The sequence below is a fragment of the Mus caroli genome, unplaced genomic scaffold (genome assembly GCF_978045245.1).
Source record: "Mus caroli unplaced genomic scaffold, Mus_caroli_1 scaffold_15, whole genome shotgun sequence".
Classification (NCBI taxonomy): Eukaryota; Metazoa; Chordata; class Mammalia; order Rodentia; family Muridae; genus Mus; species Mus caroli.
In genome coordinates, this window is record NW_028227270.1 from 57,204,456 (window position 1) to 57,221,863 (window position 17,408).

Consider the following 17,408-nt stretch of genomic DNA (forward strand, 5'->3'; position numbering starts at 1 on the left):
GGCTGAAACTAAGTAGAATTAATGCATATTAGACTGTTTATCTAATGTCTTTAGTCTGTGTGTTTACTAAAATGTTCATTCCAAGTGGACTGGAGGAGTTCTTTGCCCCTGCTAATTTAGCTCATCTGAATGGTGATCAAAAAATTCAGTGACCAAGCTGGGCAGTGGTGGTACACACCTTTAATCCCAGCACTTGGGAGGCAGAAGAGGCGGATTTCTGAGTCCAAGGCCAGCCTGGTCTAAAGAGTGAGTTCCAGGGCAGCCAGGGCTACACAGAGAAACCCTGTCTTGAAAAAAACGCAAAAAGGCAAAAACACAAAAAGGCAAACACACACACACACACGCACATGCACACACACACACACACCACACATCAGTGACCAACCCTTTGGCTAAATTCTGGAAACTAGATGAACACTCAGGCAAGTGAAAGTCGTGGTGTGTAAAGCTTCTGTAAACGTGAGGTTGACATGAGCGAGATTGGTGGGAAGAAAGTCTGGCCAGGCAGGCATCACCAGATGTGAACATGCCCAGAAACACCAACATAGGTGTGATGGCAAAACAGAGTTGCTCAGCCGATGGAGCCAGGGATGTGGTGGATAAACAGAACCACTTTGACTTCTAGAGATAGTCATATGAGATGGGATGACATGGCAGTATTGAGAACTCTAAACTACTGTTTATCAGTTATACATTTCTGATGGACAACCATGTAGATAATCAAAAAGAAAGTGTTCACTGTCAGACATGTAAAGGAGTATGAAGAGGGCATTCCACAACACTACCCCTCCTTATGCTTGCACAAAAGGACACATTTCCTGGAGTGGGACATGTGAGCTCCCTGGCTCCCCTGATTGGCTGGCCTTTTTGGACTCACTTATCAAGAAGGACCTTCTGGAGTGTGCTGTCTGGCCTCTGTAAACCAGTGCAGCAGTTGACCTGTTTGGTAACTGACATGGAAGTATTAGGAAACCTGGCACCTGTGTACTCTCTCAGTTCAATTTGTCAGTGACCAAATCTTTGCCATCATTTCCTTCTGTATGCTCTTCAACTCGTTCCTAGCACACAGGGCAGAAGAAGAACAGGGTTCACCTTCCCTAGGACACAAAGGAAGTTTCTCAGCTTCCTTTTCCCCAGTTCCCCCGTCTGACCTGGCCATGCTCTCGTCTGTTCACAATGGCAGAGACAAATGAAAGGAGATTCCAATTATTCTGAGCAGGAGGGCCTAACCCTACCTAATCTCTTTGTCTTAATCTCCTAATGATCGGTGAGCCCTAAGACTGTAGGTGAATTTCTTCACCACTAAGAGCCCACAAACAGGGCTGGTGAGATGGCTCAGTGATTAAGAGCACTGACTGCTCTTCCAGAGGTCCTGAGTTCAAATCCCAGCAACCACATGGTGGCTCACAACAATCTGTAATGGGATCCGATGCCTACTTCTGGAGTGTCTGAAGACAGTGACAGTGTACTCATATACATTAAATAAATAAATCTTTAAAAACAAAAAAAGAGCCTACAAACAAAGTCTTCATTGTACCAAAACAAACAAACAAACAAACAAACAAACAAACAAACAAACAAAAAAGCATGGCTTTGTCAAGCTGCCATAGGATAGCATCCTCAGGTTCAAGGGCCTTCGTGTTCTTTTTAAAAAATTACATTTTGTGTGTGTGTGTGTGTATGCGTGTGTGTGTGTGTGTGTGTGTGTATACACGTATGTGTGAGAGAGACAACAAAGGGTTCATGCAGAGGTCAGAGAATAACTTTTGAGACTTAGCGCTCTTCATCTAATATATGGGTTCTGGGGAATGAACTCAGGCTTTCAGGCTTGACAGAAAGAACCTTCACACTGAGCCATCTCCCAGTCCCTCAACTTCTGTTTTTCTGAGGATACTCTCTAGTTAGTATCAATAGCTGGGTCATGTAAGTAAGAAGTAAGAAGTAAGAAGATGGCTCCAAGATGCCTTCTGAAATTGCTCAGTTCTTATATTCAGGTGTTAAACATCTCTTTGAAAGATTCTAAGTCACCTCTCTAGAGATTAGACCTAGTGTAAATGAATATAGATAGTGTTCCTCAGTAGGTAGGAAAATAAAACAATTATTGTCTGAGCCTCTATCCTCATTTATAACCAAAAGTAACAGAGCCAACACATCTTACTGGTCTTTTCTCAGATCTAAATGACCCCCAGACACAGCTTGCAGATAGCCTGTGGCTTCTGTGTGGGTTCAGGATCAGCTAGGACACACGACAGTCGCAAACCTTGCAAAGCACATCAGTGCTCTACCACAAGAAGGTACATTTCTTGCTCATACCAAGTCAAAGTTACTCTTTAGGGCCCCTGTCTTCCTCATTCAGAAATTGGGGCCATTTGTAATTACAAAATGAAGCCTACCGTGTGGATCCAGAGCAAGGAAAGGGAATACTAGAAAGTCTCACTTACAGTTAAATATTCCCACATGAAAGCAGTATGTGTCACTTCTGTCCACAATTCCCCTCTTCCCTTTCGAGGATACAAGTAAAAGCTAACCATCTATCTGGAACTATATAAAGTAGAGCCATTAGGAAAGACACTCTAAACCTGACATATTACTGAGAAAAAAGTAGAAACAAGTTTTATGCTGCCAAGAAAGCATAATGTAGGCAGAAAGTGTGACTGTCAGAGAAGAAACCACATGGTGTCAGTTCCTGAGTGCCATATCCAACTTCTAAAGGGTAGGTTCAGTATGAAGCTGTTTAATGTAAGCAAACATGTAGAGATGCTTCTCCTGGCATCACAGAAGAGTTCCATCCACCTGCCTTCTTCTCTTTCCTCATGAGCGCATATTCCTGCCTCCCAGTCCTCTTTTTCCCAGTAGGCCTTTCCCTGCTTTGATGAGGTCCAAACTGGCCCAGGTTCTCAGCAAGTGACTCATAGCCTTAGAGAGACGTCACCAAACACAAACCTCAAGTCCGCTTCCGATGGTAGGAGGGGGAGAATGTGCTCAGTCATCAGATCATCCGATGGGGATGCCTTGGGCTTCATTTCTGTCCAGCACCCCACTGCAATTGCAAAGGTAGAGGCCGGCATTGGCATGGTCACATAGTAATGCCAGCTCATGTATCCTGTAAAGAGAGAACAATTTTCATGAGGCGCTGTGTGGCTCTGAACCCTACTCAATTCTAGTTCTTCTCTCGAAGAGCCTATGGGACAAACTGGCAATGCCTCATTTTTGACACAGGTCATGCCACCTGAAAGGGCATGACTTCAGGCCCCAGGGAAAGCACAAGAGAGATGCTACTTTGAAGCAGCCAAGGAGTTCTGGGTCTCTCCTAGACACCAGATTAAAGTCATCAGCAAGGCTAACTGTACAGGGTGGTGCTGAAGTGGCCACTTGGCCACAAACATAGCAGGGCTCTGGTCCTGGGCTGCCACAGATACAAGAACACATCCTCTTCTTCTCCATGTCTGGCATGAAAAAGAAAACACAGCTGATATTTGATGAAAAATGAATAAAAGAGGAATGATCATTTCTGTCCTGTAATCTAACTATTTTTTTTTTAATTTAATTAAAGTCATTCTAAGATGGATACAGTAGGAAAGCATGAAATTACAGAAAGGAAGTGCCTAGGTTTTGGTCCTGACCTTACAACCAATTAGCTGTGGAAATGTGGTTCTTACCCTCATCCTTCTATTTAGTTGGTCACCCTTTCCTCCCTGAGCTGATGCAAAATAAAAGTAAAGAGTTCTTGGTACCAAGGATTCCCCCAGTTCAAAATGTATTCTCTATTTGGTCTAGACATTAGAGGAGGCTTTCCCTAGATAAGTGATTGATAACTTATAATGCTAGGTCTATCTTACTTAAAAGATGAGGAAGTAAATTTCCTGTTTCTAAAATCTGAACACATCTTCTAATTTAGTATGACATTCTTATCCAAGCATCTGCTATGAGTTGATAGATCATAGAGTCAGGCTTGGTAATGAGTAAGCCTTGGCTATATGGAAAGCTTAGCAAGCTTGAAAATAGTCTGGGATACATGAGACTTCATCTCAGGGTGTGTGTCTGTCTGTCTGTCTGTCTGTCTGTCTGTCTGTCTGTCTGTCTACTGCCAACAGAGGTCAGAAAATGGTGTCAAATCCCTTGAAACTGCAGTTACAGATGTGTGAGAGCTACCATGCAGGTGCTGGGAATCAAACTCAGGTCCTCTGCAAGAGCAACAAGTACTCTGAACCACTAAGCCACCTCTCTACATCCTTACACAATTGTTTTTGAAAAGCTTTGACTTAAGAAGAAAATAACCCAGGTCTAAATCCAAGGGATAGGACTAGTCATGACCTACAGTATTCTTTTGATAATTTGCTATGGATAACTGGAGGTTTGCTTAAAAAAAAATCTAAACCTTAGGGGCTAGGGATGTAAAACAGTTGTTAGGAATACTTGCCTTATATACATACACCTGTAATCTCTGCTCTCGAGAGATAGAAGCACTTAGATCAGAGATTCAAGCTTGTCCTTGGCTACATACTGAGTCCAAACCAGCCTAGGCTACATAAGAACTTTGGGATCAGCAAGAGAGAAGCCATACAGAGGCTTGAGGAGCAGAGGCCTGCTGACATGGAAGCTGGAGACCTGGGATCAGCTGTGGTGAGGCTGGTGTATGTATGCACTCTGAACTGCCAGTCTGTTTCTTAAAGTTCTCTTCCCGACTCTTAACAAACAGAGGAGCTTCAAGGTACTTACAGAAAGCATAGGGCTCAAGACTGAGAGAACAAAGTAAGTATAAAATACACCTGGAGGACAGTGAGCACACTCAAGATGTTAACACCATCAGACAGAAAACCTCAGAATTAAAGGAGTGTATTTCAAAGTACATCATTGGTAAAGAAGAGCTTGATGGGAAAAAGAAAGACCCAATTAAGGGATGAGAGAAGATACTGAGGTGAAAATATCTTCCAGAGGGTCAAATAAAACCAAGCCAAAACAAAACAAAACAACACAACAAAAATAAGGGAGAAGGAAAGTGCAGTTGAGAGGCCCAACACCCATGTAATAGAATTCCTCCAAAACAAGGCAGAGAAAGAAAGTAGGAGAGTACTGTCAGCTTACAACTCAGGGTATTGCACCAAAAAGAAACATGATACTCCAGACAGAAAAGACACAAAATACCTGAGACATAGAGTAAGACACTCATATCAAGAGTACTATGGAACTGAAGCAGGAGAATAAAGACAAGATCCTACATTTTCAGATACACAGGGCTTAAAAACATCTACCTCGTACATACCCATATTCCTTGGAAGCTACTAGACCACAGAAATATGCTTCAAAAAGAGGCCAGAGAGAAATGAGAATGCCTGCAGACCACACACCCACAGAAGTCAACTAAGGACCCAGAGAGAATCCCTCAGGTAACCAGGAGACCAAGAGTCCAGGACTGATAAATACACAGAAATACAAGAAAATAGAGTGGGGAGACACCAAAGCACCATTATTAACTCCAAGTAGAAGGAACACAAAGAAATGTTACAGCCATAGCTTTTCTACAAGCCTCTGGTTCTTCATGAATACAAACTTGGAGTATTGATACAAATCATATAATGTGACCTACAAAGAGAACATAGGACACTGGGAAGGCCCAGTTCTGCATAACAAGCACCTTATCAAGAATGCAAGGCAGGAAACCCTAAGTAGCCAGGTAAGAGTTAGAAGTAGCTATTTCCAATTTGCAAAACACAAGAAAATCAAGAAGAGGGAAGACCAATGGGTGGATACTTCATTCCTCCTTAAAATAGGGAACAAAATACCCATGAAAGGAGTTACAGAGACAAAATTAGGAGCTAAGAGGAAAGGATGGACTATCCAGAGAATACCCCACCCAGGGATCCATACCATAATCAGCCACCAAACGCAGACACTATTGCATATGCCAGCAAGATTTTGCTGAAGGGACCCTGTTATAGCTGTCTTGTATGAGTCTATGCCAGTGCCTGGCAAATACAGAAGTGGATGCTCACAGTCATCTATAGGATGGAACACAGGGCCCCCAATGGAGAAGCTAGAGAAAGCACCCAAGGAGCTGAAGGGGTCTGCAACCCTATAGGTGGAACAACAATATGAACTAACCAGTACCCCCAGAGCTCATGTCTCTAGCTGCATATGTAGCAGAAGATGGCCTAGTTGGCCATCATTGGGAAGAGAAGCCCCTTGGTATTGCAAACTTTATATGCCCCAGTACAGGGGAACACCAGGGCCAAGAAGAGGGAGTGGGTGGGTAGGGGAGCAGAGCGGAGGGAGGGTATAGGGAACTTTCAGGATAGCATTTGAAACGTATATAAAGAAAATATCTAATAAAAAAAAAGAATTAAAAAAATAAAAAATAATAAAATAAAAAGAAGTAGCTCTTTCATTTATTTTTGCCCATTGATGAGTGCTCAGAGACTGTGCTATATACTCAACCTTCTTTTTGCTTTTTATTTTGAGACAGAACATCACTAAGTACCCAGGCCTTGAAACCCAAGGCTCTTTCTGCCTTGGGTTTCAGAGTAGCTGGAGTTTGTCGCAGGATTTTCCCTGTCCAATCAAATTAGGGCAGTGGGAGATCTGTGATTGGACAGGGAAAAGAAAGACAGAGCAAAGAGTTGCAGAGACAGGGAGCATCTCTGGGTAGTGGAGAAAGAGGAAGATTTTGGCAGACGTGAATCAGCGTGGCTATGACCAGCCTCGGGTTGTTAAAAGATTAGAATATTGGGATAATTTGCCTAATCTAGGTGGGAGCTTTTATTATTATCAATTGGTTCTGAAATTATTGTGTTGGCATCTTGTGTATTGAGAATTTATTGATATATAAATTTTATTGATTAACTATAAACATTGAGTCTTGATTTTACTGAATATTGTGATATGCAACCACGAGGTTGGCGGTTCCATTTGGTTACTAGAATGTGGGACAAGCCGATGGCGGAGAGGGAACTAGTGGATCCAGGGACAAGGGAACAAGAGTTGGGAACACAGCGATTGGGCATAGGGGGGCAACTTGGAAAGAGTAGCTCAGCAAGAATATGCCAGTGCCAGCACTAGTGTGAACGCTGGCTCATTGGTTATTTCTGAGTCAGGGGTATAGTGACAAGGAGAAACAAGGTGACTACTCTTTGAGAAGAAAGTATAATAGAAACAGAAATCATTTGGTACTTAAATAATGTATTTTAATGTAAAAGAAAATTAAATCATTAAAAAGTAATCTTTTTTTTCCTTTTGATTCACCTTCAGCCCATGGCAACTGTTGTCTTAACTAGCCCCGAGCCCTGAGATTGAAACGGAGAGTCACCACACCCAGAAAAAAGAACATTTTTCAGCCTTGAGAAACTCTTAAAATGATTAAATACAACTTCAAGTGAGAAGGAGAATTTAGAAATGAGGAGTAGGCATAAGAACAACATGCTGTGCCAGTGTTCAACATTGAGCTTTCTTTGGCCTGCTCTTTTACTATCTGTCGAGTTTTAGAGACGTCTTGTGTTCAAGTACTGAAACCACTTCTAAGGTCACTAAGAACTAGAGGGCCAATCACATGATCCTTCACCTAGCAACTAAGGTGAGGTAGCAAAGGCATTATACTATGGAGTCTGAAGTGAGACGGTGAAAGCAAGCCTGCTGAAGTCCAGCAGAGACAGCTGGAGACACTACTGCTCCCTCAAGGTCTTCTCTGAAGCTAAAACAACAGGAAGATTTTTTGTTTTTAATTTTTTTTATTGGATATTTTCTTTCTTTACATTTCAAATGTTATCCCCTTTCCTGGTCCCTCCCCCCCGAAACCCCTTATCCCACCCTCCCTCCCCTTGCTTCTATGAGGGTGTTCCTCCGCAAACCCAGTCACTCACTCCCACCTCCCCACCCTCAGTTCCCCTACACTGGGACATCTATAGCGCCTTCATAGGACCAAGGACCTCTCCTCCCATTGATGACAAGGCCATCTTCTGCAACCTATGCAGCTGGAGCCACGTGCACTACTTTCTTGATGGCTTAGTCCCTGGGGGCTCTTGGAGGACTGGTTGGTTGATACTATTGTTCTTCCCCTTTTTAAAGGGGTTGCAATCTCCCTTATCTCCTTCAGTTCTTTCTCTAACTCCTCCATTGGGGACCCTGCACTCAGTGCAATGGTTGGCTGCGATCATCCATCTCAGTATTTGTCAGGCTCTGGCAGGGCCTTTCAGGAGACAACCATATCAGGCTCCTTTCAGCATGTACTTCTTGGCATCCACAATAGTGTCTGGGTTTGGTAACTGTATATGGGAAGAATCCCCAGGTAGGACAGTCTCTGGATTGCCTTTCCTTCAGTCTCTGCTCTACACTTTATCTCCATATTTGCTCTTGTATTTTGTTCTCCTAAGAAGAACCGAAGCACCCACACGTCAGTCTTCCTTCTTCTTGAGCTTCATGTGGTCTGTGAATTGTATCTTGGGTATTTGGAGCTTTTGGGCAAATATCCACTTATCAGTGAGTGCATACCATGTGTGTTCTTTTGCAATTGGGTTACCTCACTCAGGATGATATTTTCTAGTTCTATTTGCCTAAGAATATCATGAATTCATCATTTTTAATAGTTGAATAGTACTCCATTGTGTAAATGTACCACATTTTCTGTATCCATTTCTCTGTTGAAGGACATCTGGGTTCTTTCCAGCTTCTGGCTATTATAAATAAGGCTGCTATGAACATAGTGGAACATGTGTCCTTATTACATGTTGGAACATCTTCTGGGTATATGCCCAGGAGTGGTATAGCTGGGTCCTCAGGTAGTTCTATGTCCCATTTTCTGAGGAACCACCAGACTGATTTCCAGAGTGGTTGTATCAGCTTGCAATCCCACCAGCAATGGAGGAGTGTTCTTCTTTCTCCACATCCTTGCCAGCATCTGCTGTCACCTGAGTTTTTTATTTTAGCTATACTGACTGGTGTCAGGTGGGATCTCAGGGTTGTTTTGATTTTCATTTTCCTGATGATTAAGGATGTTGAACATTTCTTTAGGTGCTTCTCGGCCATTTGATATTCCTCAGTTAAGATTTCTTTATTTAGCTCTGTACCCCATTTTTTAATAGGGTTATTTGATTTTCTGAAGTCTAACTTCCCAAGTTCTTTGTATATATTGGACATTAGCCCTTTATCTGATGTAGGATTGGTAAAGATCTTTTCCCAATCTGTTGGTTGCCTTTTTGTCCTATTGACAGTGTCCTTTGCCTTACAGAAGCTTTGCAATTTTATGAGTTCACATTTGTTGATTCTTGATCTTAGAGCACAAGCCATTGCTGTTCTGTTCAGGAATTTTTCTCCTGTGCCCATGTGTTCGAGGTTCTTCCCCACTTTCTCCTCTATAAATTTCAGTGTATCTGGTTTTATGTGGAGGTCCTTGATCCACTTGGACTTGAGATTTGTACAAGGATATAAAAATGGGTCAATTTGCATTCTTCTATATGCTGAACACCAGTTGAACCAGCACCATTTGTTGGAAATGCTGTCTTTTTTCCACTGGATGGTTTTAGTTCCTTTGTCAAAGATCAAGTAACCATGTGTGGGGGTTCATTTCTGAATTTTCAATCCTATTTCATTGATCTTCCTACCTATCTCTGTATCAATAGAGTTTTTATCACTATTGCTATGTAATATAGCTTGAGATCAGGCATAGTGGTTCCCCCAGAAGTTCTTTTATTGTTGAGAATAGTTTTCCCTATCCTGGACTTTTTGTTATTCCAAATGAATTTGCAAATTGCTCTGTCTAATTCTATGAAGAATTGATTTGGAATTTTGATGGGGATTGCACTGAATCTATAGATTGCTTTTGGCAGGATGGCCATTTTAACTATACTAATCCTGCCAATCCATGACCATGGGAGATTTTTCCATCTTCTGAGATCTTCCACTTCTTTCTTCAGATACTTGAGATCTTTCACTGGCTTGGTTAGAATCACATCGAGGTATGTAATATTTGTGACTATTGTGAAGGGTGTTGTTTCCCTAATTTCTTTCTCAGCCTGTTTGTCCTTTGAGTAAAGGAAGGCTATTGATTTGTTTGAGTTAATTTTATATTCGGCCACTTTGCTGAAGTTGTTTACCAGGTTTAGGAGTTCTCTAGTGGAATGTTTGGGATCACTTAAGTAAACTATCATATCATATGCAAATAGTGATATTTTGACTTCTTCCTTTTCCAATTTGTATCCCCTTGATCTCCTTTTGTTGTCTAATTGCTCTGGCTAGGACTTTGAGTACTATATTGAATAGGTAGGGGAGAGAGTGGGCAGCCTTGTCTAGTCCCTGATTTTAGTGGGATTGCTTCAAGTTTCTCTCCATTTAGTTTGATGTTGACTACTGGTTTGCTGTATGTTGCTTTTACTATGTTTAGGTATGGGCCTTGAATTCCTGATCTTTCCAAGACTTTTAACATGAAGGGATGCTGAATTTTGTCAAATGCTTTTTCAGCATCTAATGAAATGATCATGTGGGTTTTTTTTTTCCTTTGAGTGTGTTTATGTAGTGGATCACGTTGATGGATTTCCATATATTGAACCATCCCTGCATCCCTGGGATGAAGCCTACTTGATCATGGCAAATGATCACTTTGATGTGTTCTTGGATTTGGTTGGCAAGAATTTTACTGATTACTTTCGTATCAGTGTTCATAAGGGAGATTGGTCTGAAGTTCTTTCTTTGTTGGGTCTTTGTGTGATTTAGGTATAAGCATAATTGTGGCTTCATAAAACGAATTGAGTAGCGTTCCTTCTGTTTCTATTTTGTGGAATAGTTTGAAGAGTATTAGTATTACGTCTTCTTTAAAGGTCTGATAGAATTCTCCACTAAACCCATCTGGTCCTGGGCTCTTTTGGTTGAGAGACTATTAATGACTGTTTCTATTTCTTTAGGGGTTATGGGTCTGTTTAGATGGTTTATCTGATCCTATTTTAACTTTGGCACCTGGTATGTGTCTAGAAAATTGCCCATTTCATCCTGATTTTCCAATTTAGTTGAGTATAAACTTTTGTAGTAGGATCTGATGATTTTTTTGGATTTCCACATTTTCCATTGTTATGTCTCTCTTTTCTTTTCTGATTTTATTAATTTGGATACTATCTCTGTGCTCTCTGGTTAGTCAGGCTAAGGATTTATCTATCTTGTTGATTTTCTCAAAGAACCAGCTCCTGGTTTTGTTGATTCTTTGTACAGTTCTTTTTGTTTCCAATTGGTTGATTTCAGCCCTGAGTTTGATTATTTCCTGCCTTCTACTCCCCTTGGTGTATTTGCTTCTTTTTGTTCTAGAGCTTCCAGTTGTGCTGCCAAGCTGTTAGTATATGCTCTTTCCAGTTTCTTTTTGGAAGCACTCAGAGCTATGAGTTTTCCTCTGAAGACTGCTTTCATTGTGTCTCATAAGTTTGGGTGTATTGTGGCTTCATTTTCATTAAACTCTTAATGAAAAGTTTTTAATTTCTTTATTTCTTCCTTGACCAAGTTATCATTGAATAGAACATTGTTCAGCTTCCATGTGTATGTGTGTCTTTCATTGTTTTTGTTGGTATTTAAGAGCAGCCTTAGTCTGTGGTGGTCTGATAGGGTGAATGGGATTATTTCAATCTTCTTGTATCTGTTGAGGCCTGTTTTGCAACCAATTGCATGATCAGTTTTGGAGAAGGTACCATGAGGTGCTGAGAAGAAAATATATTCTTTAGCTTTAGGATGAAATGTTCTAAAAATATCTGTTAGATCCATTTGGTTCATAAGTTCTGTTAGATTCACTGTGTTTCTGTTTAGTTTCTGTTTCCATTGCTGAGAGTGGGGTGTTGAAGTCTCCCATGATTACTGTGTGGGATGCGATGTGTGCTTTGAGCTTTAGTAAAGTCTCTTTTATGAATGTGGGTACCCTTGTATTTGGAGCATAGGTGTTCAGAATTGAGAGTTTATCTTGGTAGATTTTTCCTTTGACCCGTATGAAGTGTTCTTCCTTATCCTTTTTGATAACTTTTGGTTGAAAGTTGATTTTATTTGATATAGAATGGCTACTCCAGCTTGTTTCTTGGAACCATTTGCTTGGAAAATTGTTTTCCAGCCTTTTACTCTGAGGTAGTGTCTGTCTTTGTCACTGAGGTGCATTTCCTGAGGTGCAGCAAAATGTTGGGTCCTGTTTATGCATTCAGTCTGTTAGTCTATGTCTTTTTATTAAGGAATTGAGTCCATTGATGTTAAGAGATATTAAGGAAAAGTGAGTGTTACTTCCTGTTATTTTTGTTGTTAGAGGTGGAATTATGTTTATGTGGCTATCTTCTTTTAGGTTTGTTGAAATATTACTTTCTTGCTTTTTCTAGAGTGTAGTTTCCCTCCTTGTGTTGGTGTTTTCCATCTATTATCCTTTGTAGGGCTGGATTTATGGAAAGATATTGTATAAATTTGGTTTTGTCACGGAATATCTTGGTTTCTCCATCTATGGTAGTTGAGCATTTTGCTAAGTATAGTAGTCTGGGCTGGCATTTATGTTCTCTTAGTTTCTGTATGACATCTGCCCAGGATCTTCTGGCTTTCATAGTCTCTGATTCTGATAAGTCTGCCTTTATATGTTACTTGACCCTTTTCCCTTACTGCTTTTAATATTCTTTGTTTAATGCATTTGGTGTTTTATTACATGACAGGAAGAATTTCTCTTCTGGACTAGTCTATTTGGAGTTCTGTGGACTTCTTGTATGTTCATGGGCATCTCTTCCTTTAGGTTAGGGAAGTTTTCTTCTATAATTTTGTTGAAGATATTTACTGGCCGTTTAAGTTGGGAATCTTCACTCTCTTCTATACCTATTATCCTTAGGTTTGGTCTTCTCATTGTGTCCTGGATTTCCTGGATGTTTGGGGTTAGTAGTTTTTTGCTTTTTGCATTTTCTTTGACTGTTGTGTCAATGTTTTCTATGGTGTCTTCTGCACCTGAGATTCTCTCTTCTATCTCTTGTATTCTGTTGGTGATGCTTGCATCTATGACTCCTGATCTCTTCCTAGATTTTTTATCTCCAGGGTTGTCTCCCTTTCTGACTTCTTTATTATTTCTATTTCCATTTTTAGATCTTGAATGGTTTTGTTCATTTCCTTAGCTTATTTGATTGTGTTTTCCTGTAATTCTTTAAGGGATTTTTGTGTTTCCTCCTTAAGGGCTTCTACCTGTTTATCTGTGTTCTCCTGTATTTCTTTAAGGGAGTTATTCTTGTCTTTCTTTAAGTCCTCTATCATCATTGTGAGAACTGATTTTAGATCTTAGTCTTGTTTTTCCAGTGTGATGGTATATCCAGGACTTGTTATGATGGAAGAATTGGAATCTGATGACACCAAGTAACTTTGGTTTTTGTTGCTTATGTTCTTACGCTTGCCTCCCACCATCTGAAGATCTCTAGTGCTACCTGTCCTTGCTATCTGACTGGAGCCTGTCCTTCCTGTAATCCTGGTTGTGTCAGAAATCATAGTCTAGCTGTCTCTGGGATCCTGTGATTCTGGGATCCTGTGACCCTGAGATTCTGGGTGTGTCAGAGTTCCTGGGAGTCAAGCTGCCTTTGGGATCCTGAGATCCTGGTGTGACCAAGCTCCTGGAATCCTGGAATCTCAGGATTCTGGCTGTGTTAGAGAGCTTGGGATTTGAGCCTCCTCTGGGTGCTGTGGGACTGGCTGCAGAGATTGCGCCCAAGGTAAACCAGTGCAGATCGGAAGGAACCTGAGCCACTCGCTGGTCGCTGGTCGCTGGTTGGGTGGGGTTCCTGTGTCCCTGGATCCTGCTGGCCCCAGTTACTCCTGGTGGTGTTGGAACAGATGTTGTATCCTACTCACCCCTGATCCTAAGATCTTGGGTGTGCTAGAGCACCTGGGAGTCAAGAATTTTTTTTTTAATGTATTGAAAAATCACATTATTTTTCTATTTCATTATTTTGGGGCACATAGGAGCAGACTGAAAACAAGTGTCTCGGGGACATCAGAATTTAAGTGTCTGTCTGTACTTGCAATTGTGTCTGAAGAGCTGCAGATGACTTCCTGTTGCATAGCTGTGAAGAGTTCTCTTGGAAGAGACTATTTCATACCCCAGGCTTTTAAAACAAAAACATTTGCTCGGCCCCAAGTGGCATCACAGGACACGCAAGCTGGCTGGCCCTTAGGAATCTAGCTTCAAAGGCCTTGGTTCATTTACAGAGCTTCTAGGGAGAAGCTTCTCAAGAACCTCTGTCCTGATCTTGGGCAATGTTCGAGCCAGCCTTGGACTATGGGGGAACTTCCTGTGTCCTGGGAAGGGCCTTCAGTTTGGAATATGAGGGCATTTCCAGGATTTTCACCAGAAATCAAAAACTCTTCTGTGTTGCTCTTGGGTTAGTATATTATGAGTCTTGCAAACTCTACCTTCATCCAGGGAAGTACTGCATAGGCAGCAGGGTTTATATTCTAGAGACCCTGCCATTTGCAGTCAGCCTTCCTTGTAGACAGAACTGATGGAGGTTTATTTCTTTAGAGTAAACCATGGGTCAGTGCTGACTCTGAACAGGTAGAGTCCAGTTCCTGCTCCATACCTGCTAGCTGGAGCATGTTAGTGTCTCTGAACACCTTGTATGTACTAAAGGAACAATCATAACCTACCTCACAGAATCATGTGAGCTTACCTCACAGAATCATGTGAGGAATAAAGTGGATAAACAGGTACAAGTCTTGAGGCACAGTGCTGACCACAGTGTTTGTCCCTGTCATTGTCTCTGGGCTGTCATCATCTAAACCACTTTGTTCTACAGCTGCCTCTTCTAACCATCCAGGATAACTATTCTGGAGGCAGAAACAGGATGTTTGAAGGTATGGCTGCCACATGTGCCCTAAAACCATGACCTGATGAGGCCCATGTTTGGAGTTTAAGGTTGAATGGCACTCAAACACAGTGAAAACAAAGTGATCCATTTAAAAGAGAGCGACAGCCCAAAGGGGGCATCCTGCATGACTTCATATAGAATGGGCCATTTGGAGACTATTTAAATGGTGTTTACTTTCAGTGAGCTGTCCTCCATGAAATAGACAGTGAATGCCTTCATTTTCTTTTTTAATCATTGCACTTGTACCCAACCCCCTCACAGGACCAGCTGCAAAACAAAGAGAACACACTGTACTTAAATTAGCCCAAAGTTTTTCCTCTGTAGAAGCCAGAAGCCCGTCATACCCCTGGATGACTTCATAGCCAGGTCTGGACTCATTAACAAGGCAGCAGAGATGGGGGCTGTGGAGACACCCAGAATTAATAGTACTCCCGTTCTCTGACTTGAGCAGCCAAGTTTGTCCTCCCTTTCACACAGATTCTTTAACTGTGGGCTTATGAGCCCTCCTCAAACAGAGACCAGAACTTTTTATACTGTATACCCCTATACCATTTTCTTAAATTAGAGCATATTTAGAGGCCTATTTCAATAATCTCACAAGGCTGTTGTGCCATGAGACATCTGTCTTACAAGCATGGTAGCAGCTACAATAAGACTCAAACATTTTCATCTTCAAAACAGAACTGAAAATTTCTTTAGAGATAACTGGATTTTGGAAGGATAACAGGACTTGAAAGGGACTAATTTTCAAGTCAAAAGAGATGATCTAAAAAGTTGGGCTTGGCTCTAGGTGCAGCTCAACTATGAGTACTCAGGCAGCACGCACAGAGCTCTGGGTGTGATGCCCACCACACTAAATACACCACAATTAGAATTCACTTCTCAAAGTAGGTACATCATAGCCTAGAAATGCTAACACCATCACCTGAGGCACTGCTTGCTTCATTCACTGCTTGGCAAACTGTCCTCAGAACAGCTTTGGAAACTCTCTTCATAAGGAGGTAATAAGGTACAAGTGAGGAGAGGCAAAGACGACAAGGAGTCAGCCTCAGCTCGGTGGGTGAGAGCCGGACACCAAGGGGATATGAGTGTGACTTTGTATCTTACACTTATGAAAAACTTAAATATTTGAGATGGACATTTTTATAAAATGAAAAAATTAGAAAATCAAAGTCCTGTAGACACATTTTGGTCATATCAATTAGCAATAGTAAACTAATGTGGGTAGTCAAGTCCTGCATACCTGGTATATCACTAAAATTCCAAAGGCAGCAACCATCACACACAGCTATTTCTGCACAGGCAAGAATGCCTGATATTTAAAGAGTTAGTGACAAAAGGTTGTTGTTAAATTGGCAGAGTGGCTTGCCTTGCATACAGGGAAATTAAATTGGTTAAATCCCCAGCACTACTTAGACAAGATATGGTGGGACACATTTGCAATGTGAGCACCTGGGAGGTAAAGGTAGGACACAAATTCAAGATCATGATTGGCTGCATAGCAGGCTTGAGACTAGCTTGATCACCATGAGATCTTGTCTTAATTAAAAAAATAACAACAAGAATAAAAATCAATAAACAAAAACCAGCTTAAGGCCAGCCAGATACATGAGATTTAAAAAAGAAATTGATGTTTTCTCTGAAAATTTAAAAAGGCATACAAAGTCTTCCTACTGGAAGCATTCATGTAACCTTGGAAGCTTCCTGCTGTAGGGTAGAAAACCAGAATGGAGCCCTCAGTGATGTCAGTGTACTCTTATGTGACATATCATGTTTCTCTTCCCAGATCTAATGTAGTTCCTATCTTAAGACTATTTCTCTAGCCACAATCCCTTCTTCAGAGCTCCCTGCCCAAATTACTCTATATGGCAGTAATGCTTTGGGAAGATCATTACAAATGCAAGCTGTATAGGAATACGTGCATTTATGAGTATATGATAACCATATTATATGAATATGAACATCACAGGAACATGTGTAAGCACTATGTACACACTGGAAGGAATGCAGGCTCCTCATTTCATTGTTCTTCCCCTCACGGTATCCTTTTCCATCCTCAGGTGCTTCAGCAAACCCCAGCATTCTTTCTGTTACGACTGAGACATTGCAATTACATGACCTACTTTATGAGCTTTTGGCCCCTCTGGCACAGCCTTGTCCACATAAGTCTTCCTCGCTATTGTTCGAGGGCTGAAACTGGCATCAGGTGGGTCAATGCCTATCAGCTTTCCCTTACCAGGCCAGACAATGGCTTCACAGGCCAATGCCACTCTACACAGAGGTCTCAGGTCTCTCTCTTTGCAGGAAGTATAGCTCTGGACACAGGCGACCAGGAGAGAATAACCTTCAAAGGTAAAAGAGCGCCACCTGCTGAAGTGAGAGGTGCTGTGTAGATTGTGAGCATCCCATGGTTTCAAGGCTTCCCTAAAGGAACACTGGCACCAGTCTACCAGATCTCCTAGATATGCATGACCATAATGAAGATGAGTAGCTCCCCTGAAACACAAAGGACATCAGGGGGCTGAACACCACCTTTCCAGATGGTTGGTCACAAGACAAACGTTAATGCCTTGCATGCAA

The 17,408-nt window shown here is 41.5% G+C and overlaps 1 protein-coding gene across 11 annotated transcripts in view; it reads right to left on the reverse strand.

The window, feature by feature from the left end:
- The window catches only part of Aopep (aminopeptidase O (putative)), a 322,738-nt gene that overhangs the window by 221,760 nt on the left and 83,570 nt on the right, over positions 1–17,408 (reverse strand). For all 11 annotated transcript variants that reach the window (XR_015045417.1, XR_015045416.1, XR_003834639.1 and 8 more), the window contains exon 4: positions 2,944–3,103. Coding sequence is in view for 7 of the 11 variants with exons in the window: in XM_029468263.2 (XP_029324123.1) it covers positions 2,944–3,103 (160 nt within the window). In the remaining 4 variants the exon portion in view is untranslated. The remainder of the gene's footprint in view (positions 1–2,943; positions 3,104–17,408) is intronic.